Source organism: Malaya genurostris, chromosome 3 (assembly GCF_030247185.1).
Source record: "Malaya genurostris strain Urasoe2022 chromosome 3, Malgen_1.1, whole genome shotgun sequence".
NCBI lineage: Eukaryota > Metazoa > Arthropoda > Insecta > Diptera > Culicidae > Malaya > Malaya genurostris.
In genome coordinates, this window is record NC_080572.1 from 90,166,414 (window position 1) to 90,193,814 (window position 27,401).

At 36.8% G+C, this 27,401-nt stretch overlaps 2 protein-coding genes across 3 annotated transcripts in view; one reads left to right on the forward strand and one right to left on the reverse strand.

Moving 5' to 3' along the window:
• Positions 1-27,401, reverse strand: part of LOC131438154 (lissencephaly-1 homolog) — a 147,978-nt gene that overhangs the window by 31,495 nt on the left and 89,082 nt on the right. The window lies entirely within an intron of this gene.
• Positions 11-23,508, forward strand: LOC131438155 (elongation of very long chain fatty acids protein AAEL008004). Its single transcript, XM_058607987.1, has 6 exons — positions 11-662; positions 21,129-21,319; positions 21,384-21,464; positions 21,533-21,695; positions 21,770-21,906; positions 21,969-23,508. The coding sequence occupies exons 1-6, from the start codon at positions 509-511 to the stop codon at positions 22,230-22,232; spliced, it is 990 nt and encodes a 329-aa protein (XP_058463970.1). The 5' UTR covers positions 11-508; the 3' UTR covers positions 22,233-23,508.

Below are 27,401 nucleotides of genomic sequence, written 5' to 3' on the forward strand. Positions count from 1 at the left end.
AGAGGGACGATCTTAGTTCGTTTTTAGTAGGAGCGTGGCAGGAGTCATGAATCGTTACCGAAGGGTTCACGTTCTAGATTGGGAATTGATCGCGAGGTTTGTAGCTTTTAGAGAAAAATCTTTATGCTCAGACTAGAAAGAATTCAGTATTGCAACTGCGTTCGTCCACTACGGAGTTATTGAGCTCGGGTTCTCGAGTAACTACGAAAGCCAATTCTTATCACAATCGACCGTAGAAGTGTCAACACAACTTATAGCGGAAGTTCTCTTTGTGATCAGAGTACTCTATAACAGAATGTCGGCATAGTGCCCTAGAATTTGGTCAAAACCGGTGACACTAGTTTCGCCTAAAAGGACATGTGGGAATTATACTACTTTCAGTGAACGGTTTAACACGGTAGCTTGTTTGCCCGGTACGGTTAAAACCTTTTCTGAATGCGGTAAAGATACTGTATGAGATTTGTGCATCGGCAGTTCAGTGTTTTCGGAAGTTGATTAGAAACGAGTGATGATGGTCAGCATGGATTCGCGAGACAATTTCACAGACATCTCTTGGGCGTCCAACTATATTATGAAGATGGCGATCGACGAGTATCAAACGGAGCGGAACTGGACCCGGTTGATTTGTCAGTATTGGGAACTGGTAGAGGAAGTTTTGGCAGGTAAAATTTATTAATAAATTGACACCAAAATATCGGAACAGAACTTGTTCTTCAAACAGTAAGCTGATCGAACGAGCCGAATATAGGAAGGGTGTACAGATTTTCGAAAAAATTTACCTAATTTTGCCCAAATGCACTGTGCTAAAAAAAAGATAAATAAACTACCCATTTTTTACGATCAAGTCAAAGTTTGAGTAAATAACGACCTAATATTGGTTAGCTTATAGAAGAGCTCGACAATGAGTGATTTCTCCTAAAAAAAGTGGTAAAAATGATTTTCAGTGTAGTAGAGATTGTTTATCTTGTGCAAAAAAAAATGTGTTCGAAACATCTTAAAAATTATTTATTGCTAAAATACTATTTTCGGAACTTTTTTGAGATTAAAAATTTCTACAAAAGAATTTTTTCATCTGATTTCAAAGATTTCGGAGTTTTTTAATAGTTTTTTACTGGACTTTCAAAAATTAAACATTAAAAATTTTGAACGAGAGACAAAAATTTACCACAAAAATCTGAAATATCAAAGTTTCGGCGTCGGACAAAGCCGGAGGACAATATTCGGATATCAGCGTAAAATTATTAAAAAAACTGTTTATGATAAAAATAGATTTCAGTTAAAAATGTTTGCTTGATGAGGTAGTAGTTGAATCTCACTTGGTTTTTATTTATTTGTCGTCAAACTATAGTAGACCATTACATTGTATTGATTACATTTTAACACGTGTGATATTTTCTAAAATAAATATTAATGTGCATTATGTTCTAGGACCTAGGTCGTATTGAATTAAAATATTGTTTGAGCTGGGCTGTCGTCATTGTAAAGTCAATTGCTCCGCAATGCTTATTATAAGTTGACATCATTTGATTTAATGGGCCAAATTTAGCATAGTTGGTACGATAATGACTTATATAGAATATAGCTCGGTTTCGTAATTGTCGGGAAGGTATATAAAAATTAAGTTTAGACAGAAGTCCAGATGAATCAACCCGATGTGTAACGATATGTATGAATGAAACCATTAATTGTTCTCGACGCTCTTCTAGTGTGTGGATGTCAATGAGCATTAGGGTGGGACAAAATATTGATTTCAGCTCCACTAAACTTTTCGTGTTCCTTTTGGGTCCCATAAGCACCATGCAAAATTTTAGCTCGATAGGAGAAACTATATTTTCGCGCCCGCGGTTCAAAGTTTGTATGAGATTTAGTATGGGAAAACTAACTTTTAACAAAAAAATCATCTGGAGGGCACCTTATATACTCAAAAAATTAGCGGGCATGTAATTTTTATAGGAAATTTAATGAGGAAGAAAACCTTTGAAGACTGTAACATAATCCGACATCTGTAAAAAATGTTATTGAAAAAAAACCGACACAAGGTCCGAACGATGGCTCATTCCTTAATATATCTAGCACCACACATGAACGATAGAAAAATAAAGAAAGAAAAATTTGGAATCAATGTTTTTTTCATAGTATTAAATGAAATCATCCATATCTTCTAAACCATATGAGGCAGATGGTTTATGTCTTCGACAAAGTTATAGTATTTGAGTTTATCAACAATATTGTGGAAGACTTCAAAATTGTATTTCTTCATATAAAAAAGTTAGTTTTTTGTGTGTCTTTACAGTGAGTTTTGGAACATGGTTTTTAAGTTTAAAAAAATCTTCTAACCACACCGAGCATCTATTGTGAAGACATCAAACAACTCAGATCAACCGTTGTAGCATAATAAAAGAATGCAAACTCATATTACCACCACTAGCCGCAGTGGTGCTAGATATATTAAGGAATGAGCCATCGTTCGGACCTTGTGTCGGTTTTTCTTCAATAACATTTTTTACAGATGTCGGATTATGTTACAGTCTTCAAAGGTTTTCTTCCTCATTAAATTTCCTATAAAAATTACATGCCCGCTAATTTTTTGAGTATATAGGGTGCCCTCCAGATGTTTTTTTTGTTAAAAGTTAGTTTTCCCATACTAAATCTCATACAAACTTTGAACCGCGGGCGCGAAAATATAGTTTCTCCTATCGAGCTAAAATTTTGCATAGTTTTTATGGGACCCAAAAGGAATACGAAAAGATTGGTGGAGCGAGAAAATAATTTTTCCCATACAACCTTGTCCCACCCTAATGAGCATGCAACGAGCTTTGTATGATGGTAGAGGAAATCTTGCCCAACCTAACTTACGGAGTGCAAATAATAGGAATTGCTGTTGAACTGATTCTATACGTTCCTTGTGAGTGATTGAGAATGGGGACCAAACAATGCTGCAATATTCAAGTATAGACCTTACGTAGGCAATATATAATGTTTTAATCTTGTAAGGATTGCAAAAATTATGGCAGAAGCGTTTTATAAATGCAAGCATGTTATTAGCTTTGCCTATTATCGTATTATAGTGATCGATAAAAGTCAACTTTTTATCTAAAATTACTCCTAGATCTCTAATTCTGATACATCTTTCTACTGTTTGATCGCCTAGTTTAATTGTGATATCTGGTGTGTTTTGTTTCCTACTGAAAGCTATTACTTTACATTTATTGACGTTTAGTTTCAAAAGGCTTTTGTTACACCAGACATGGAACGTTTGCACTTCATCTTGAAATACCACCTTGTCTACATCACTTTTTATTTCTAGGAAGAACTTCATGTCATCGCCATAAATCAACACTTTTATGTGTTTTAAAATAAGAGATATATCGTTTACAAATAAAATGAATAGGAGAGGGCCTAGATGGGAACCTTGTGGAACTCCTGAAGTTACTAGGACATGGTTGGATATCCTCCCTTTAAATCGAACCATTTGCTGACGATCAGTCAGATACGACTCAAGCCATTTGAGTAGTTCAGGACCAGTTCCTATTTTTTGTAGTTTGAATAATAACATAGGTATATCAATGCGATCAAATGCTTTGCTGAAGTCAGTATAGAGAGCTTCTATGTAATTACCCTTATCCATAGCAGCCAGTGAGTAATTGACAAATTCGAGTAAATTTGTATTAGTTGAGCGACCCTTAAAAAATCCATGCTGCATATTAGTGATTCTATTTTTAACTTGATAAAACATTTTTTCATTGGTTATCGCTTCAAAAAGTTTAGGAATGCAGGAGATAATTGCAATTCCTCGATAATTACACACATCTGATTTTTTTCCACTTCCATATTTTAGGAAAAATACCGGTCATGAGTGATTTATTGAAAAGCCAAAACAAGGGTGTGGCTAGTTCTAACGATAGTTTTTTCATGAATATGGGGGGAATTCCATCAGGTCCCAGACCTTTAGAGATATCTAATTTATTGAGCGCTTGAATAATATCTTGGACACTAATGTGATGAATATTAATGTCACAAGCATGTTCAGGGAAGAAATTAAAATATTCACGGTCTCGATCCTCTTCGGAAAACGTAGTATAGGTTTCTTGGAGGTAATTTGCAAATAGTGTACAAATATCTTCCGAGTTGTCAGCAGTCTTACCCTTGAAAAACATTTTTGAGGGAAAATTATTAGATTTCAGTTTTTGTTTTACGTAATTGAAGAAATTCTTCGGGCAAGATTTGATTTCACTCTCCGTTTTTGAATAGTACTCCTCGGAAGCGATTTCAATTGCCAGATTCAATTGATCACAAGTTTGTAAGTAAGTTCCTAAGTTGACGCTACTACTGTCTCTTTTATATTTTTTATGGGCCTTCTGTTTTCGATTTTTTAGATTTTTAATGTTATCATTATACCATATTGGATATTTATAGTTAAGTCGTCGTCTGATTCTCTTAAAAGGTACCTGATCATTAATAGTATCAAATAAAATCTAATAAAACATTTCCACAGAAGTTTCAACATTAGACTCCCTGAAAATGGTTTGTCAATCAATGTTACTTAATGTTATCATAATTTGCCAAGTCATACTGAAAGACATCGTCATACTCATATTCATCGGGTCTATTATACTCATGAACAAATATGGACAACTCAATTGCAGTGTGAAATCTTTCATTTTTCCATAAGGGGGTAAGGGATTCGGTAAGACAGAAGTCTTCTTGTGAATTTGTTAGTAAAAAATCTAAGTAACAGTTTTGCTGATTTTTAACGTAATTAATTTGGTTGAGTACTAAGCATGCAACTTGATCAAAGATATATTGGAGGGTTTCATTCTCTCCTACCACTGGTAGTAGGATGCTCTCATTTTCTGAGTCTGGGAAAAAGTCAATGTCACGTTGATTGAAGTCACCATAAATGTGTACTTTCACTTCGGAAGGATGGTTAGTTATTATTTCTTCAGCAATCTGGAAAAACTTTTCATATACTTCTTTACGGGTGTTGTTTGGGGGAAAATACACTGAGCAGAAAATATGTGTTTCCTCTGCCAGACGAGTTTTCACCCATACGTGCTCGAATTCTTTAATTTTTCTAGTGGTTATGATCTCAGCATTAAATTTTGTAGAAATAGCAATTAGTACTCCACCACCCATCTCTTATCAGACATTTGTAAATTGCGATCATCTCTGAACACATTGTAATTATTGCCGAAAACTTCTTCACTCCTAACACTTTCATCCCAGCTTGTTTCTGTAGCTAAGATTATTGCATAAGAACTACTTAATATTTTATTACAAATTTCAGTCATTTTCAACGCACTTTTCATTCTATTAAAATTCTGGCCATAAACTATGACCTCCAATGATGACTTATTAAATTGTGCAGCATTTGGATGATAAGCATTATAATCAATAGAGTTGTCGTCGTTTTCTTCTCCTAAGGGCTGTGTCAATGACGCCGAAAACAAGAGTGTTGAGAATTGAGCGCGCCGTACAAAGTAGCTGACGCACCTTTTGGAGTCATCGGGTTGCATCGTTGCGGCGATCGTCGTGAGTCATTCGCTGGATATGGATTCAATATCTCACCTCTTTGGAATTGAATGGTTGGTCTATTATTTGCTAACGGTCCAGAAAAGCGGTCTTTCACAGCAGCAAGAAGTTTGTGTGCAGTATCACGCACAAGTTAAACGCTGAAGCGTATTATACACGTGTTTTAGAGTAGAGCAGGTGGTAGAGCACATCTCTGAGATTGTTGAGTTGAGCTGAGTAATTCGTTCTCTTCTTGAATCTGTGCAGTAACTCATGTGCACGGAAAAGACACCAACGCAACGACAAGAGATACTTGAAGTTTTATGTTCGATGTATATAAGATGTGTGTAAATACACGCAATTCCGGTGCACAAGGCAAAGTGCTTGTGTTCAGAGCGTCACGTACTGGCTACGGCAATATGATATGAGAAGGTCGTTTGGCTTTTATTGACCAGCAAGTGCAAGCAGCTTAGGGTGAATTTGTGCATATTGTATACTGTGGACAAAATCGCTCATTATTTTATATTCAGTACCTTTCAAATTGCGGACAAAATTCTGCAATCCTGGGATCGTTATACCTTTCACTAGAACCTAAGTTTGTAAAAATCCATTCAGCCGTTTCTGAGAAATTGAAGTGATTTCCGGTTAGGAGTATACCATTACTTCCGAAGCGGGAACTAAGATCCGATATACCCGAAATCAATGTACTCTACGGCTAGTTGAAAGTATTTTGTTCGAATTTTCAGTTGAGAATTATAGACAAACACTCTTAAAATTGAATTTTCTATACTTGTCAGCCTGTAAATTAGGAGCCGGAAGTTAAATCCGGAACCTAAATTCGATGGTATAAATTGTGGGGAATGTCGAACCACCAAATAATTTATAACTAATGTGTCGTGTTACGTCACAGAAAATGATCTATTGGAAACTGCACCTCAGAAAACATCGATTAATATGCTTTTGTCATCATCATGGTATGTTTTTTATCATCAAGTCCAAAATAAACGGTTCAAAGCAATATTGGTTGAAATGATTTCAATTTTGAATTTTGAAAAAAATCGCATTTACAAATTCTGCAATTCCAAAACGTTACACTTTGCTTCTACTTTAAACTCTATCTCTCCAGTTTTCATCAGTCTGAATCAAAGTGTGGCTCGAGATTCCTAACTTTCTCCTATAGTAACAAAACATTTTCTGATCTCGACGAACTGAGTCGAACTGCACATGATACTCGGCTCTTCGGGGCTTGGTTCAAAAGTAGGGTTTCACAGTGATCATAAGCATAGTCTTGCTTTATGAGAGAGGAAAAAAAAAAGTACGATGAGAAAGTTACAATCCATTCAAAAAAAAATGCCGGAATTAGAGGGCGATAGTACCCCAATTCATGTCAGTTCCAGTGGTCATCTCATATACTCAAACCATGAGTTAGAGTGAAGTTTGTTGTATCTGCTCGATCGATTAACTCTAAGGGTAAGATGAAAATAGGCGCATTCACTTCGAGTTTTCGCGTGGCTTTAGTAGCAGTCAAACTTTTTTTTTCTACGGCAGAGCTGATATATGTCACTATGAACTGCAACATTGTACGATAGCTTATGTTACTAGACAGCTGCCTACCAGGCTCTACAAATCAGCAGTAACTGAGTGTCGGTGTTTCAAACCCAAAGTTCTCTCGATATTTCATTCGTCAGTACGCTCATTGATTGCAGAAGCAGTTGACATTATTTTCATTTCTTTTGCAACTACTTGATAACGGTTTGACTAAATAACAATCGGACGGGAGCGGATCATTTCGCCGAAAGTCGTTTCGTCGAAAGCCATTTCGCCAAAAGGGTTATTTCGTCGAGAGAGTTATTTCGTCGAAAGGGTTATTTCGTCGAGAGGGTTATTTCTCCGAAAGGGTAATTTCGTTTACATCACATAACATATTAGAAAACTGCAAATTCTGATTTTTCATCAAAATTATCTATTCGTTTTTATGTCTCCTGAATAACTGATGTGGCGCAGCCACATAATCTAAGCCAAGATGGCTCGGCGGCACAAACCGACAGTTCCTTTACTTCAGTTAAGGTCCGAAAATAACCTTTTCGGCGAAATGGTTTTCGGCTTTCGGCGAAATGACCTTGATCCCAATCGGATAGCATAAAAAGTGAAATATTTTCATATTTATTCCAATAAACTTATCTATCATTATTATGAACTTTATCAATTTATGTTTATTTTAGTACTCTCTTTTATTTTTTTACTTCAACAGAATATAGGAGAATGAGAGAGATAACAAAACGAGTCGCCTGTCTTTGACTGAGTATACTTCTGCTTGGTCATAGAACTAGTGTGTATCTCATTTTACAGTCACTTTCACAGTGCAGATTATAGTTGACGATGATTTTAGTCAGTCTGTCAAGGTCATTCGACGTGACTGACAAATTGCTACTCTGTTCTACGGTATTACATCTTAGAGCCGAAGCGAAAACATTCCATTTCAGCTTATCACAATTCGTTGATTGAAAGTCGAGTAATCCGTAAAATACCATAGCGACTCTATTATTCAGATGAATATTGGTACTACAACCTTACGTGTTTCGTAAAATCATTCAAACAAATAGAACAAACAATTAAAGATAGATTCCCCCGAAACAACTGACAACCATTGATGTCGCAACCGTTATCACGAAAATCCGCAAGTTCCGTTGCAAACTTCTTCATCTAGTGCCAATGACATGGTTATGATTTTCACTACCGTACAGGCGATAATCATTTGTTGAATGACCAGTTTTTCAATCATAAATATTTTCCTACGTAGCCTTGGCCTAGCTTGCGTAGAAGCATTACCATTACAGCACCTGCAGCAACCATGAAACGACAAGACGGTCATCGTCACACTGCGTATCCTGACGAAATGGAAATCCTTGAGGCGGATCTATAAAATCTAAGAAACTAAAACGACATTAAACATTAGTTCGTCAGTATTGCCTCATTCTGTCGTTCTGCATGGGCTTAATGAATGGATTGGTTCGGTTACGCTAGAACAACTGTGGATTGGGTGGGCATAGCTTTACCAGTTTCTTGTTAGACCTGTTTCCAACAAATGATCATGTGTTGTTAGATGCACTATTTATCTCTGAGACATTTCAATTTGCTCAAAAATTAGCGCACAATTCTAACTTACTTCTGCACACTTTTAGTAACTATAGTAAAGGTATACGTATTTAATTGTAACTTCTTTACAACAAAAGCGATATGATTTATTGTAAAACTTCATGAAACCAATTATTTCCGAACATAACCTCAGCAACGTACGGTGAACCCGACCTTGCACAACAAAACCACAAATGCAATAAATTTTCGAAGTTTCATTCGACATTCTGTTTTTCCCGGAGATGTTCAACGGCACCTCGCAAAAGAAAACAATTATTTATAGGCTTTAGGAACCCTCCCCTGTGTCATTCAATGGCTCATTTCTGACGATTTTCGAACGCCCATCGATTCGCACCAGTTGGGTGGTAACACGCTGGAGGACGAAAAATAAACAGATTAAAAATGAAAATAATCATCCGGCCGTCCTTTGCCTTCTTGTGTAGGTCATGGAGCCTTCCGCCAGTGTTCAGCAGGTTGCAGCAACTTGAAAGTAAATGTTGCAATAATCGACCTTCTCGATGCAACGGTGAAATAATATGTCTATACTTCCTTGTCCTGCCGTTTGTGCGCCGAGAAATCATCGAGTCTATGGACCGTGACGCACTGGGCAACGGGACGATTTTGGTTTTCTTTTGTTCACTTCCACCGGTTCTTGGCAGTGAAGTGCAGCATGTTGTTGAGTTATGACGCAATTATGAGCAATGGATTGTGGGCTTTCCCTAATTTGAATGGTATCGTTAATGCATTGTTAACGAGTTTCGTACGCAGGTGATGTTTTCGTCTCAAATCGTTCTCTTTCTCGTATTACATGAAGAATGAAGAACCGGTTAGCAAGAGAAGATTTTGATGCTTTGTGCACAAATCTACTCATCACGAGCTGTTTCTTTATGATCATGTCATCAGATATAAAAGACACTACAGCTAAAAGTCAGGAAAATGGTGTCTATGAAATATTCGGTTGCAAAGTACTAAAATAATTTCCAGTTTGATGTGTCAAACAAGGATATCGAAATATCCAAGAAAGATCTAAAGCTTGCTTCAAAGACAATTGCCTGTATTTCAGTGTAATGACAGCTTGCCAAATCTGGCCAAAACATTACGGGATAGTCGTGGGATCGAATGAACGGCACTCTTTTTGGTATAGTTCCGATGTCATTGTCTTATTTGTAACGAAAACTTTCGTTTTTTGCCACAGCTGCACATGTCCTGCCAAATCATAAATTTTCTTGCAAATTTGTCGACAAAAACAAATTTACATTTGGCTGGAACATCCCCCCGAGCCGTTGCCAAGTAAAATTTTTGATCTGGGATTTGCCCGAAGTCAGCCTTGAAATAGGTTTCATCGTCCATCAGAAGACACCTGGTCAGCACCTGGTCATATAGTTTCCGAGCAATATTTTGACCACACTATTCTGTTTTATGGTTCGATTTGGCTGTTTGCTAGCTCGATACGACTTGATTCCTTCCCGGAGTCGAGTTCTCCTCACGGTACTATGGGCAGCACCGAATTTTCTGGCCAAATCACGGTCCGACAGCTTAGGATTCCTCTTAATCGTCTTCAAAATCTTACCACGCAGTTTCCGGTCGACAGTTCCACTCCGACGATTGGCTTGAGGCTTCCGAATCGTCGACAATGTTTTCTTATACCGTTCGATAACGCGCCATACGGTATTTTTGGGCGATGGCCTAGATGCAGACCACAATGGATTTTCCAAATAACTGTGCACATTTTTTTTTCCATTCTTCCATGTTGATTGTTTACAAAGTACAGTCGATTTGTGGAATTTCAAAAATCATACGTGAAGCTGACAAAATTTCCGACACGTGGGCGCCAAGAACTTCCAAATCCGTCCACCAGAAGCGCCACAATATGAGCAAAAGATTGTTCCAATTCTAAATGAAGCAAGCTTTAGATTTGACAGCAATTACAAATTTCATAATATTAACAAGTTAATGAACAATTATTTCGTAAATGGGTATAGGTTATATCATTTTAGTTCAAATCGGCCAACAGTATGAATGCATTTATTGCCGACGGTTCGCAGGAATTGGCGAACTATAGAGAAAAGAGAAAATATTGATGCTTAACTTGCTTAACGGAAAGGAGACGACGATATCATATTAGATGTTGGTGATTTGAACGAATATAACACAAATAATTATCTCTAGGAAAGCAATGCGGTCATACTTTTTTACCAAATATTTGCACAATTTACGCGTTCTTGGTTACTCATAATAAAAATAGTCGACTTTTTAGGATAATTCAAATTGAGGAGCGGACACGAAGAATAACGATATAACTCCAAGAATCTATAACCAAAACCAAATCCTACAACCCGGGTTGTTTAGTAAACGATGTGTAGTTCAATTTGAAAACTTTTCATATTTCTGCTGTGAAAGTCACAAAACACTAACTAGAAGTAACAACTCTGCTACGATAGTTGCAAGTCTAACGGGATTGCACGCATTCAATAAATGTTACAATTAGTAAAACGTCGCAGTTCAACAAAGGCCAAAGTTACTCGAGTTTCATGTCTAAAGATCTCGCAAACAGCTACTTCTAGGAAAAAGTTAGGCATGTTTTTTGTCATTGATCTGTAGTTTTTGAATGATCTGTAGTTTTTGAATGATCATTTTTCATCAAGAGCATGAAGTTATTCAAATGCCTGTAAATTGTTTCAGCTGTAACATATTCATTTTTTTTAAAACAAGGCACAGGAAGTGGTGGGATTAATAACAAGTTTGCGAAGTTTTGGATTCTATTACGTTGGATAATATTCGTTTAATTGATCAATCATTCAATTTTTTCCTAGCGTGTATTTTTTTTAGAGATCGATTTCCTACAATTTTTTCTTGGGCATCGTTTCTATAAACTAACAAACTTAAACAAACTTTTGCATACTCTTCACAGTTTTTGAGTTACAACGATTTGAAGAAAGAGTATGCAAAAATATATTCACCCTTTTTGAAAATCAGTCTTGACTCGAATTGATATTTCCATTTGTAATACCAAACACCCCAAGTAACCAAAAAGTCTTATGTATGTTTTATAGATACATATGAAGCAGACACACTGAGGTCTCTTTTTACCGCGTAAGTTCGGAAATCCGCGTAAACTAAACCACGTGACATCAGAAATTCGATGCATGAAAGGTCCACATCCGGTGTAATCTAAAAAAAGGTTTTTGAAAAAAAAAACGACTTAGGGACTTCCGAAATCGAAAATTCATTTTTGATGTCATATGTCTTAGAAACAAGGATGGCTTTTATCGTATCAAAGAATGCTCACCAGCAACTCTTCACACGATTGAATCAGTGCCATCAAAGAGAGACAGATATCATCGCAACAACAAAAACCCGGCATGGCTCATTTAACATAGAATAGACACCAGTGCGAGAGCGAATTTCTCTCGATGACATTTCTGAGAATCAGAGATTAGCACGCTGCTGTGGGAATCCTCTCTGAAGCAACAAACGATCGCTTATTCTCATTTCACGATCCGATTCTATACAGGCAGTTGATAATTGCGATATAATCATTTTACTATTGCCGCTTATTCTAACTATGTGCATATAACCTTTGTATAAGTTGTGTCTATGACAATGTCTGTGAATGTCATTCAGTAATAGCCGTTCAACCGAGAAGGTTGTGTATAGAAGCGTACAGTTTAACAACGCTGGTTAGTTTACACGCGTTAAATACGACAACGGTTGAACTACAGGTAGAGACCTGTTGGCAGCAGCCGTTAAAACGTATAGTCGTGCTGCATAAGAGAGCCCTAGTGCTGGGCCAAGCTGGTGAAGGAAACAACAAAGGGCGTTTCCCAAGCTCTACCCAGGCCACAATACACAGCCACAAGTGCTGAGCAAGAGAGTGCAAAGGCACATCGAAGAAGGAGAGTGCAAAGGCACATAGAAGCAGGAGAGTGCAAAGGCACACCGGTGCGAAGGCACTTCGGTGCAGAAGCATATCGGTGCGGAGCACAAGGAAGAAGGAGACAAGACAACTCGGTCTTTCCACTGCCATACAACACGCAGGTATACACCGGTGACCTGCGCTGGTTACAGCTGGCGAAGACAAAAATAAATCGGAAATCGAGTGGTGCTTGATGTCAGGTAGCAGTAGCATCACATCCAACAATCAGCATCCAACAAGAACATCTAGAGCAACAAGAATCTACACGGCAGTGCAACGGAGATAGACAACAATTTCAAGGTAGAAGTTTTTTCTTTTCCTTTTGATTGAGTACTGTGTAGTGTTGGTTTCATTTTTTATTTAAAGTTTGATTAAAAATTTTAATGTGATGGATGAATCCATGGACGTAAATCCTAGCATGAATCCGATACCCCCACGAACGAAAAAATATCAGGAGAGCTCTTCTGGGCCTTGGATAGTCTTTTCTAGACGTATATCAAAGCCATTAAACATTTTACAAATTAATAAAGGTTTGACATCACGATACTCTTCAATCAAAGAGATCATAAAAGTAAATAACGATAAAATTCGTGCTGTGGTAAATAATTTGAAACACGCGAATGATATTGTCTCTTCGGAACATTTCATTAAAGAGTATAAAGTTTACATACCCTCCAAAGATGTCGAAATTGACGGTGTTGTTACCGAAGCGAGTCTTTCGGTAGATGATTTACTCAAGCATGGTGTTGGTCGTTTCAAGAACTCTATGCTTGAGGGTGTGAAAATACTGGAGTGCAAACAACTGTACTCAGTAGTTCATGAGGAGGGAAAGAAAGTTTATCGTCCATCAGACTCGTTTCGAGTGACATTTGCCGGGTCTGCCTTGCCGTCCCATGTCTATGTCGATAAAATTCGCCTCCCTGTTCGGCTTTTTGTTCCAAATGTAATGAATTGTACGAACTGCAAAAAATTCGGCCACACAGCTACTTACTGTAGTAATAAACCAAAATGTATTAAGTGTGAAGGGCCTCATAAAGATAATGATTGCAAAAAGGAAATTGAAAAATGTATTTATTGTGGAGAAAGTCCTCATGAGGATATTTCAGTATGCACTGCATTTAAAGTACACAAAGACAAAATTAAGCTTTCTTTAAAAGCACGGTCTAAGCGCACATATGCAGAAATGCTTAAAACGGTCATTGATGTCCCCCCTTTGGAAACCGAAAACGGGTTTTCAAATCTAGAGGAACCAGAGGACTCTGACTCTGACGAAAATAGTGAAGGTAATTCGTTTATCACTACCCAAGGGTCAGTTAAGAGAAAGAAGACTTCTTCCAAATTACCAAAAAAGACACCTAAAATTTCATCTTCAAAAAAAGATCCCCGTGTTAAACAAAAAAAGTCAAAACCAAAGACTGTGCCTCCTGGTTTGTCAAATTCACAAACCAATCCAGGATCTAGTACAGAAAAAGATAATAATCCAGTGGGCTCCATTTCACAGCCACCAACAGGATTACTGAAGTTTTCGGAAATTGTTGAATGGATTTTCTCAGCATTCAATATATCTGAACCCTTAAAGACCCTCATAATGGCATTCCTTCCAATAGCTAGAAATTTTTTGAAGCAGTTATCAGCTCAATGGCCAATTGTCTCAGGTTTTGTATCTTTTGATGGATAATTTATCACCCGCCGCAAATGATACAATCACTGTCCTGCAGTGGAATTGTCGAAGCATCATGTCAAAACTTGATTCATTTAAAATTTTATTGCATAGCCAAAAATGTGATGTATTTGCTTTATGCGAAACATGGCTTACTTCAAACATAGCTTTAAATTTTAATGATTTTAACATTATACGTCTCGATAGAGACTCTCCGTATGGTGGAGTGCTTTTGGGAATTAAGAAATGCTATTCCTTTTATAAATTAAACATCCCTTCAACTTCTAGTATAGAAGTTATTGCTTGCCAAATAAACATTAAAGGCAAAGATATTTGCATAGCTTCGGTTTATATTCCTCCAAAAGCACAAGTTGGACAGCGACAGCTTAATGAAATGGTTGAAGCCCTTCCTGCTCCACGATTGATTCTGGGGGATTTAAATTCGCACGGAATGATGTGGGGTTCCGTTTACAATGATAGCAGATCATCTTTAATACAAAACATTTGTGACAATTTTAGCATGACGGTATTAAATATGGGTAGCATGACACGGATCCCAAAACCTCCTGCACGCCCAAGTGCATTAGATCTATCTCTTTGCTCAACATCAATTCGACTAGATTGCACCTGGAAAATATTGCCTGATTTACACGGTAGCGATCATTTACCAATCATCATCTCAATTAGCAGTAGCAATTGCATTGCCACTTCAGCTAGTATTCCATATGATTTGACAAAAAATATCGACTGGATTAAATACCAAGGTAGTATCTCTAGTATTTTGAATTCAATGGAAGAGCTCCCTCCACTTGAAGAATATGACTTCCTCATTTGTTCGATTCTGGAGGCAGCAGAACAATCCCAAACTAAACGCTTTCCTGGGCCAACGACTAACAGAAGGCCTCCCAACCCCTGGTGGGACAAAGAGTGCTCAGAGGCTAAACTCGCAAAACAAAATGCTTGCAAGACGTTTCTAAAACGGGGAGGAGGAACTCCTCAGAATTTTGAAAAACTTATGGTTTTAGAAACCAAGTACAACAGCATACTTCGAGCCAAAAAATGTAGCTATTGGAGAAATTTTGTCGAAGGTTTGTCAAGAGAAACCTCAATGAGCACTCTTTGGAACACGGCCAGACGAATGAGGAATCGTAACGTGGGCAATGAGAGTGATGAATACTCGAACCGATGGATATTTGACTTTGCTAGGAAAGTTTGCCCAGATTCTGTTCCTACGCAGAGCATTATAAGGGAATCTCCTCCAAATAATGGTTTTATTAATAACCCATTTTCAATGATGGAATTTTCTATAGCACTCTTGTCTTGTAACAATAACGCTCCTGGGTTGGACAGAATTAAATTCAACTTGGTGAAGAATCTGCCCGACCTCGCAAAAAGACGTTTGTTGGAATTGTTCAACAAGTTTCTTGAGCAAAATATTGTTCCACCTGACTGGAGACAAGTGAAAGTTATCGCCATTCAAAAGCCGGGGAAACCAGCTTCCAATCACAACTCATATAGACCCATTGCGATGTTGTCCTGCATCAGAAAATTGTTCGAAAAAATTATTCTACGACGTCTCGACACTTGGGTCGAGACGAACGGTTTGTTGTCAGATACTCAGTTTGGCTTCCGTAGAAATAAAGGGACGAATGATTGCCTTGCATTACTTTCGTCTGACATCCAAATTGCCTTCGCTCAAAAGCAACAAATGGCATCTGTATTTTTAGACATTAAAGGAGCATTTGATTCAGTTTCCATTGATGTTCTTTCAGACAAGCTCCACCAACATGGACTCCCAGCGGTTATAAATAATTATTTGCACAACCTTTTGTCAGAGAAACGCATGCATTTTTCATATGGCGATTTGACAACATTCAGAATTAGCTACATGGGTCTACCGCAAGGCTCATGCCTCAGTCCGCTCCTTTATAATTTTTACGTGAATGACATTGACAGCTGTCTTGTAACCCCATGTACACTAAGACAATTGGCAGATGATGGCGTGGTTTCAGTTACTGGACCCAAAGCTATTGATCTGCATAAACCATTGCAAGATACCTTAGATAACTTGTCCGTTTGGGCTGTTCATCTTGGTATCGAATTCTCTGCGGAGAAAACAGAGTTAGTCGTCTTTTCAAGAAAGCATGATCCCGCGCAGCTTCAGCTTCATATGATGGGAAGAATGATCCAACAGGTTTTAACTTTTAAATACCTCGGGGTGTGGTTCGATTCCAAATGCAAGTGGGGAGGACACATTAGGTATCTGATAACGAAATGCCAACAAAGAGTAAATTTTCTTCGAACAATAACAGGATCTTGGTGGGGTACTCATCCGCAAGATCTAATAAAATTGTATCAGACAACGATACTTTCAGTGATGGAATATGGATGCGTTTGTTTTCGTTCCGCTGCAAACTCTCATATTATCCAACTTTAGCGAATTCAGTACCGTTGTTTGCGAATTGCCTTAGGCTGCATGCATTCAACACATACAATGAGTCTTGAAGTTCTGGCGGGAGTTCTTCCATTAAAAGATCGATTTTGGGAGCTTTCATCACGCCTGCTAATAAGATGTGAGGTGCTGAATCCCATGGTAATTAATAATTTCGAACGACTAGTCGAGCTTCGATCTCAAACAAAATTCATGACAGTATATTTTAACCATATGTCACAGGAAATCAACCCTTCAAGATATATTCCTATCCGTGTCAGCATCCTAAGTGCCCCTGACTCAACTTTATTTTTCGATACATCCATGCAGCGCGAAGTGCGTGGAATCCCGGATCATCTACGCTCGACGGAAATCCCAAAAATATTTTCAAGTAAGTTCCGGCATATTGACTCTGAGAAAATGTTTTACACGGACGGATCGCGAATTGAAGAAGCGACAGGGTTTGGTATGTTCAACAATAATGTTTCGGCCTCATTTAGGCTTCAAGAACCTGCATCTGTTTATATAGCAGAGCTAGCAGCAGTTCATTATAGTTTGAGTGTAATCGTCACATTATCTCCAAACCATTATTTCCTCTTCACAGATAGTCTGAGTGCAATTGAAGCCATTCGCTCAAACATGACTGGCAAGACTGAACCGGTTTTCCTGGGCAAAATAAAACAGTGCCTGAACGACATATTGAACAATAATTATCTAATCACTATAGTCTGGGTCCCGGCTCATTGCTCCATTCCTGGCAATGAAAGAGCCGATATTTTAGCCAAACGTGGTGCTATTGAGGGTGAAATTTATGAGCGACCGATTGCTTTCAACGAATTCTATAGCTCGTCTCGCCAAAGAACACTTGCCAGCTGGCAAGCTTCTTGGGATAGAGATGATCTGGGTCGGTGGATGCACTCAATTATTCCGAAAATATCGACAAAGGCATGGTTCAGGGGACTGGATGTGAGTAGGGATTTCATTCGTGTGATGTCCAGACTCATGTCCAATCACTACACGTTAGATGCACATCTCCTTCGAATTGGGCTCTCCGAGACTAATCATTGTGCTTGCGGAGAAGGTTATCGGGATATTGATCATGTCGTTTGGACATGCGTGGAGTATCGTGATGTCAGATCTCAACTTATAAATTCTTTGCGTACCCAAGGTAGACTATCCAATATCCCAGTTCGAGACATTCTTGCTTGTCGTGACCTTTCATACATGAAACTTATTTATCATTTCATAAAGAAAATTGGAGTTTCAATTTAATAAAGGCCCCTTTTAAGACTTAGCTCTGATCCCAGCTGCGTCCATGAGTTCAACCAATAGCTAAATTAGAATAAAAATTATGTAATGATACAAACAAACTCGAAACAGTTTATGAAATTATCAACAAAATGTCTGAAAATAACAGCTTATTTTATAATTTATAGAAGGTAATCGTTTGGTTCAAATAATATTTCCGAGTAGATTTCATAATTAATGACGAGATACCTAAGATGATGTTTAAGCTATAAGAGAATATGTTTTAATAAATTCAAAACGTTGTGACTATGTTAGAATTAAATTAGGATAAGAATATTATGTAAAAGTGATGCTACGGCGAAGAAAAACTTATGTAAACTGCCTTAAGAAATAAACGTATTTATGAAAAAAAATGTCTGTGAATGCAAGACAAGACACAAGAGATTTGAAATATGGCAACCTAGTACGAGAATCATCAAGTTGAATCATCGATTCGATTTTCTGCGATAATTGTCAACTTGCGATTCTCTCTTGGGAAATTCCACACAGCAACGATCATTATCAGACTGTAAAGTTTTTAAGGGCCGTGAAATACTCAGAGTATAAAGTGGAGTGAAGAAATGTAGAAAAATTCTCTCGCGGTTCATACATTGAGAGATTCGAGTTCTTGTAGCCTCTTCTACCGGATTGAAAATGTTGTATACATTATAGATAGCAATATAGCAGCTTCTGTCAAATTTTCGGCAATCACCAGCACTGCTTAGAAATGCATAAAACGTCGAGATCAGGTGTAATCTGATAAAAAATTTGGGGAAAAATCGTATTTGGGAATTGGAGACCACGTAACTTTGGAAATCCTGAAGATTTTTTTTATGCCAAATGTCTTAAAAATGCATGAAACGTCAAGATCGTGTGTAATCTAAAAAAAACGTCTTCGGGACTACGTAACCTCGGAATCCGCGAAGAAAAAAAAAAACGGAAAATGGAAGAAATTTTTTTTTATGCCAAATGTCTTAGAAATGCACGAAACGTCCAGATCTGGTGTTTTCTAAAAAAAAGCGAATAATCGACTCTGGGACTTGGAAAAATTTTGAGATTTCCGAAATCGAAATAATTTTTTTGATGTCAAATGTCATAGAAATACATGAAACGTACAGATCTGGTGTAATCTAAAACGAAAAATTGAAAAAAAATCCTCTCATGGAGTTGGAGAATTTGATACATCGTAACTTCGGAAATCCGCGTAGAAAAAAACCGCAAAATCGGAATTTTTTTTATGCCAAATGTCTTAGAAATGTATGAAACGTCCTGATCTGATGTAATATAAAATTTTGTTTTGAAAAAAATCGAATATTTTTAAGTGTCAGAGAGTTGACTTACAAAAAAATCGGTATAACACCAGATTTCAACGTTTCATACATTTCTAAGACAAAACAAGAAACCCGGATAACTTTGAAAATTCGCGTAAAAACCACGTATCTTCGAAAGTCCACTTGAAAATCTACAAGGATCAGACCCATGGGGTTGTTCGAGCCATTGATGTGGAACAAGGCAACCGAAATGTCTAATCATCTACAATCAAACAGTTCAATCAATAGTCACAGATTTGAATCCGCAATTGCACGAGAGTCTGATTAGATTGATTAGGAACCAACACCAAACATTGTTTGTCTTGATTTATATTTGTTTTATAGCCGACGAAACTACACAAATATCCCAAATGTATGCAATTATATCTTTGTACATACTTGCGATACGGATTTCAATATTTAAGCTACTCTTCGCCAAGCTTGTCATCAAGTTTTGTATGTAAGCAGTTATTTATATAGCATCAAATTTCTACCATTCTGCGATTACGGTTGAAACGATAAACTTTTTCTCATTATCAATAGAGTTCATCTTACATAAATTAGAAAAATAATCTTAAGCACTCGAAATTTATCCTGGGAAAGTTGCACATTTCACAGGCGAAACATGGAATTTCATCCGAGCTTGCATGACACAAGATCAGAGCATACCAATTAAAACTTAAAGTCGTTTTATGGCACTTTTTGTCTTGCTGTCTAGTAACAACCTACCTCTAGTATGTTACGCGTAGGACTGAAACGTTAACTATAATTTCGCTTCTATTTATAGATTCGCTCGCTTCCAACAGTATCGCTTTTGCATCGATTGACCAATCAGAGCGAAGCTTTCACTTTGATATATCGCTTACCTCTTCAAAACCGTCGTCTGTGGCAGGGAAATCCGATATGCCGGAGATTTTTAGCAGATAAAATAGGACACTGCTCGCTACTAATCAAAATTTCAATCATTTATAATTGAAAATACGTGGCTTGATACATTCAAATCGAATCTTAGAAATATTTCCAATCAAGTAATGAAATAATATTCATAATTGATACAAAATATACTGAGCTGCAAGTATTCAAAACCTGACCACATTTCTACGTGTATTTTTCCTTGCGTTTCTGATTTTCACTCCTATATAGAAAATAAAGATGTGTTCCACATCAAAATCCGTTTCCGTTTTCCGAAAGTTCCAAAATAATGTTTGGACAGGGATGTCAGATTCCAGGGGCCATATTAAAAATTTTCCACCGTGGACCTAAAAGGATACGTGCTAGACACAAAAAAAACTTCGTGTATTATTGGGCGTGACTAAAACGCCATTTTTCTGTGCTTTAAATCAGCGTATTTCAACAAAAAGTTTGGAAATTCAATGCGAACTGCTTCCAAGTCGTCAAACAACCAAAGGACCGCTGTTTCGGGCATAACTAATTTGTTTGAAGCGACCGTTGAAGCAAAAACGACTTAAGTATGAGTCACGATAGTAATTTATCATCAAGGTAACAACCAAATCTGGTCGCTAGGAGACCAGATTTGAAACTCGCTGTCTATCACTTGTTTTGATCAAAGTAGAACACTACCCAGGTAATCATCAAGCACGAGGTAAGGCAACATTATGACTGCTTATAATCGATAAGTAGCATTTTCGTCGCTTTGAAGACTGCTTGAATGCCAAATTTGGTAGTATATACAGTTATTCATTGATAATGCTTACATGTGGCTAGTGTGTATTGTGAATTTGGATTACGGATACTCTGGTCAAGAGTGATTATTCTTTCAGTTCACATTGAAAATGAAAATAAAAAAACGTAAATTCTAACCAGATCAGTAATCACAATAATTTGTCTGTTGATTCCTTTCTCTCCCCCGAAAATTAGATCCCCGGGCTAAAGATCTTCCCTTCATGGGCAACCCGCTGCCAACGCTTTGGATGGTCACGACGTATCTTGCATGGGTGTTGGTGATCGGCCCAACATATATGCGTGATCGCAAACCTATGCAGTTGACCAGGACACTGTTCTACTACAATCTGTTCCAGGTACTACTGAGTGCTTACATGTTTTATGAGGTATGTATGCAATTTTATAAACATCTTATTATCTCATGGCTCAGTGAGCTTGTTCTGTTTATAGCATTTGATGGCCGGTTGGGCACGCGGTTACAGTCTCACTTGTGAACCTGTGGATTATTCCGATGGTGTGCTTTCGAGAAGAGTAAGAATGTTCCGTAATTAACGCTTTTGTTTGGTAATCGTTTGGTTGTGTTCTTTCCATCGTTTCAGATGTTTGATTTGTGCTATCTCTATTACCTGTCGAAATTGACCGAGTTTGCAGATACTGTTTTCTTCGTACTCAGAAAGAAGAAATCACAGATATCATGGTTGCATCTATATCATCATTCGTTGACTCCTATCGAAACTTGGATATTGACCAAGTTTTTGGCCGGTCCGTATTAATAACATCAAGCATAGTTCTATCAACGGTATATCGTCAACTAAGTTTGTTGTTTTTTTTTGTAGGAGGCAACACTACTCTACCAAATATTATCAACAATTTCGTCCACACGTTGATGTACTTCTACTATCTACTTTCGTCGATGGGCCCCCAGTATCAGAAGTATCTTTGGTGGAAGAAGTACATGACCGAGATACAAATAGCAAGTTCCTTCGACAAAATCCGGAACCGAATTTTTTTTTAAATTTGCTTTCTTCTCCGTAGGCTCAATTCATCATTTGCATCGTGCATGCCATCCTTGCACTGCTCACCGATTGTATATATCCAAAGTTCATAACGCTTCTGTTGTTATGCAATGCGCTCATATTCTTCGTACTGTTCATGAACTTCTATCTGGACAGCTATAAGAAGGTGTGCACACAAATTAAAGTTGACACCAAGGAGAATTTATTGGATACGGAGAATAATAACTGTGTAATGTTGAAGGAAGCCCCAAACGAACGGCGGACGGCTCGCAACGACCAGTAGTCTTTACAGCTAGTAAAAGTAGTAAGTGAGAACAAAAAATAAACACACAAAGGAAGTCTGAACGGGAACTACTAGTGATTCTAATGTGTCCGATATGACACGCTTGTAAATAACAGATTTCAACCAGCTATGCACGATTGATACCCACGTTTTATACTTAATTGTAATGAACAATTGTAACATGTACTAAAACCTAGCGATAGATTTATATTAGATGTAAGCTTTCTGTTGAAGACTGTGTAATAATGTGACTATATTTATCAGTTTAGTGTTATTCTATTAAGTGTAAATAAATCAACTATATTCTACCGTTGCGTAGTAGTTCAGTTTTCTATCATTGATCTTGATGGTATAACACAATCAGCATTGTGGAATAAATTTGCTTCATCATTTTTGAACTCTGCTTCATGTAACGTATTCCGAAGAACATGCTAAAATTTCACGGCAGGGCAATCCGTACATTATAAACACCATTCTCCCTTCAATAGCTACTATAAATGGCGCTATGATGAACGATAATCGTCCTGTAACTATAGTTGTGTATTCGTTTGCCCCCCACTTATTGCACAGAACTCGTGATAAGCAACGAATGTTTGACCTTGAACTGGCAAATTGCTTTCTAGGAAAATCCGGTGATCGTCTGAATGAACGGAAAATCGATTCTCAACGCCGCATGTATTGTAGCGCCGTCAAAAGCAGTAGAACGAAGTACTTTTTGAACGAGTACTGATAAAATATTCAACATAAGTGATGGGCTAATTTGTCTTCAATGGAGTTTAACATATAGGTCAGATAAGTCATCTTACATGGATAAATTACATGAAAAAATAGGATGCTCTATTCGATCGTTTCTTGCAAAAAAATAAAAGACGGGTTAGTAATGTCAGAGGCATAACTGGATAAGGTGAATACGAATAAAACTGATATGCTTTTCCTCACTTCGGAAAATTGTTGAGCGAATTCTATACCTATTTATTATAAAAAAGGTAAACAAACAGAATAGAAATACATTTATGTCTAATCTTACCTAAAATTTGGAATAATTTGGAATTTTTCATGTGACTGTGAGTTAAATGATTGCGACGACCGACGAATAATATGTGAAAAAAATCAAATGAATCCAAATATTTTCAATTTATAACGCAAAACATTCGTATTTTTGTATTTTCAGGGGAACCTTTTGGGAAGTGTCAAAACATATTTGGTGAATTGTTGTACCTGAAACATATATCAAGTTATTAGTTAAAAATGAGATAAATAAACAAAATCTGCTCGATTTTGGCTGTTTGAATTTGGAAACTCGAAATTTTTAAGAGTATTAAAAAAGGCATTTTATAAGATTCATAATAACTGGTCGGATTCGTCAAGTCATAAAGTTGTAGTATGGGGCTGTCCACAAAAGATGTCACGCCGCAAGGGAGAGGGAGGTGTTTCACAAAACGTGACCTTTTGTGACAGGGGGAAGGGGGGAGGGTTGTTGGAATGTGACGTCCAATATTTTCAATGAGCGCATTTTCGAAATACCTAACTATATTACTGCTTTGCCCTACTTCCTGAACAAATCTCAACAATAAACGTTTACATTCTATAGGAAAACGTGTATTTGTTGATGTAGAAACTTCTTCTTGTAAATTCAGAAATGAATGTTGCAGGAAATTATTTTTGTTGTGATCAGTAAAAGTGCACGGAGGGACGAGTAAATTAGCGGAATTAATAAAATTTGCCTAATATGAGTAAAAAAAAGATGCCTTCAAACGGTTTAACTTAAGTTATGCACTGACAATTTTAGTCAATGTATATGAGTTTGAGTGCACCAATCGCTTGGAATTATGGATTTTTTTAAATTTCGGAAATCTAATGAGATTTCCAGATGCGGATGCGGAATATAAACCACACAAAGAATGAAAGAATTTCAAAAAGTTTGTTTGGACGGTCGCATCGAAATTTCATGGTTCTTGATGTATTTAAAATTAATTCAGCAATACCATTTTGGCGGAGTAATATCAATAAAACCAGCAAATAACATTAACATATATGTTGTGACTATCAACAATTATAATGATAAGAAAAACATGTTCAATCATAAAGCATGTCATGCAGCTGATTAATTTTCCCTGTTTAGCTTGAATATCATACACAGAAATAACAGCCCGCGTGAAGTGATTTGCAAACCAATTATTAAAACTAAACATCTCAATGGTAGAAAATAACATTATTTAGTTTGAAATACGAGTTAAAATATCAAAAATCATAGCAAAGCCTGCATGAGAAACAGCAACAAAATATAAAATTCTACCATTGTAACTTCAAAGTAAGAGCAAAACATTTATAGAAGATGAATTTTTCAGTAATTTGATTTTCTAGCTTTGAGAATAGTACATCATAAGAATTTCTCTTAACTTATTCTGATGCAGTATATTCAATTGTATTCCATTTGAAAAATTTTAGTCAATGTATATGAGTTTGAGTGCACCAATCGCTTGGAATTATGGATTTTTTAAATTTCGGAAATCTAATGAGATTTCCAGATGCGGATGCGGAATATAAACCACACAAAGAATGAAAGAATTTCAAAAAGTTTGTTTGGACGATCGCATCGAAATTTCATGGTTCTTGATGTATTTAAAATTAATTCAGCAATACCATTTTGGCGGAGTAATATCAATAAAACCAGCAAATAACATTAACATATATGTTGTGACTATCAATAATTATAATGATAAGAAAAACATGTTCAATCATAAAGCATGTCATGCAGCTGATTAATTTTCCCTGTTTAGCTTGAATATCATACACAGAAGTAACAGCCCGCGTGAAGTGATTTGCAAATCAATTATTAAAACTAAACATCTCAATGGTAGAAAATAACATTATTTAGTTTGAAATACGAGTTAAAATATCAAAAATCATAGCAAAGCCTGCATGAGAAACAGCAACAAAACATAAAATTCTACCATTGTAACTTCAAAGCAAGAGCAAAACATTTATAGAAGATGAATTTTTCAGTAATTTGATTTTCTAGCTTTGAGAATAGTACATCATAAGAATTTCTCTTATCTTATTCTGATGCAGTACATTCAATTGTATTCCATTTGAAAAAGGAACCACTGGATCAGTTGTACTTAATGAAATTGGTATGCCTCATCAATAGCGAAATAATGTATAATAACAAATCTAAAGCTAAATAGATTTCATCTAATCTATCAAGAAGATTCCTTTGATTAAATATCAAGAAAATATGAAGTATTGCTATGACAGCACGGGAACATCAAGACAAGATATGATGGTAATATTTGTTATTATTTTGATTTTCGTTTACTATTCACATCTACCCGGGAGGAGTGCAAGTTTTGCTAGGGCAATTTGAACGTAGCGGCTGCTGTGTGTTCAAACCCTGTGCTCCTGTTACTTCCATAAATTAAATTCATGCCAAAAAGCGTTTTATTGAGTTTAATCAAAATAGTGCATCATCATAAACATCATCATCAGCATCAACCAGCTGGGAGTAAAACAAAGGCCCTTATTACCGGTGTCACTTCACAGTGAAAACCAAGTGTAGGGATTGTGACCCTTATTATCGGTATCACTTCACGGTGAAAATCGAGTGAAGTGAATTTAGGTTCTTATTACGGAAGCCGCTTCAGAGGAAAATCAAGTTAAGTGACATGTAAGTGAAGTGAATGTTAAAGTGGAAGTGAGAACGGTAAGAAGGGCCAAAGTCTTTTGTCGCTCTAATCACTATGTGGTGTGAAATATTTTCTAAACTAATTTTGCATGGAGCATTGGTATTGCGTAGAAAATGCTGTCAAATTAACAATATCAATGTGATTACGATCCAAACTTATTATTTTCATGAAATTTTCATCTAGCATTTATTTCTCTTAATCTAGTATTCATTTTATTGCGAAAGAAACAAGGGTTGCGAAATCGAACACGTGATGCATCAAACGAGAATACATATATGTTGAAACTACGTAAACCGTAACGTAACGAAACCGGTATTTTCCCTAACTCTGTTGATAAGGAGTTATAGAAGAGCATTTCCCAAAGATACAAAATTGACAATGTTCCATGATTTTGGAAAAGTCTCATTGACACGCGTAATCCTTAGTTATAAACTCCTGTAGGATTGCTGTCATTTCTAATTTTCACACCCCTCAGCGGGGGATCAACGATTTCAGACGAAGATCATGTCGTCTTATGTTGATCATATGTGATTTTCCTCCACCAAGATCAAAGCTGATCGAATCATCCAATGATTGAACTTACATGAATCAATAATCATTTTAGCTCAAAATCACTACCGATTTTGTGTGACGGAAGATTCGTACCGATTTTGATCAATATGATTCAAAGATCACTGATCACTGATCAGAAGTGATCTTGATTGGGAAAGATCACAAGCAATCTTCTTCGGCAGTGATCTCGGTTTGATGAGGTTTTGAACTTTATTTTCTCAACCCTGTATGCTATACTAAGGAAATATTAGTCCTTAGCTAAAGAAATAATATCTGTGTACCCCTAGGAGAATTAAAACAGATGATTTAAATGGTTCATCAATTCCAATCAAATACTTTTGTTAAATTATATTATTGATATTTATGAAATAATTTCGATGGTTTTGTAGTTTTAGAGATATTTTTTAATCTAATGACAGCATGTAATAAATCGATTTTTCCATCATATTTGTATGGTTTGTCATACATATAGAATATGTATTGAGATTAATTTTATTTATTTTGAATTCGTGACATGTGATATAGTGAGGGTGGGGCTTCTTTGCCTGCTGTGACAATTTGTGACGTCGGGTCGGGTGGTGGAATCAAAAAGGAGTGCTATGTTTTGGTTTTACACGACACGCTTTGTGCGATGATTCGATTTCGAATTAATGTGTTTGGAATATTGCGCATCTTGTTTTAGTACTGAATTTCATCTGAATGTTAAGCAAACAAAGTCTTGGCATTACATTCCTTTTGTGGAATTTGACCTTTCTGTTTCAACAGACTTCGCAGCCGATTCTTAGCGTACAGAATCATTGCATGGCTAGTACTACGATCCTACTGACACTATGAATCCTTCCATGTCGGGGCTCGAACATATGATAACTGGCTTGTAAGACCAGCGCCGTATGCATTGAATCGCCAACCCGGCTGAATGCTAGTTCATACC

What these genes read in the sequence shown, in the direction of transcription:
- LOC131438155 (XM_058607987.1), top strand. Translation starts at nt 509, where the DNA reads ATGATGGTCAGCATGGATTCGCGAGACAATTTCACAGACATCTCTTGG. An exon ending in GGTAGAGGAAGTTTTGGCAG is followed by an intron (nt 663 to 21,128) that starts GTAAAATTTATT and finishes CCCGAAAATTAG; the next exon opens with ATCCCCGGGCTAAAGATCTT. An exon ending in ATGGTGTGCTTTCGAGAAGA is followed by an intron (nt 21,465 to 21,532) that starts GTAAGAATGTTC and finishes CCATCGTTTCAG; the next exon opens with ATGTTTGATTTGTGCTATCT.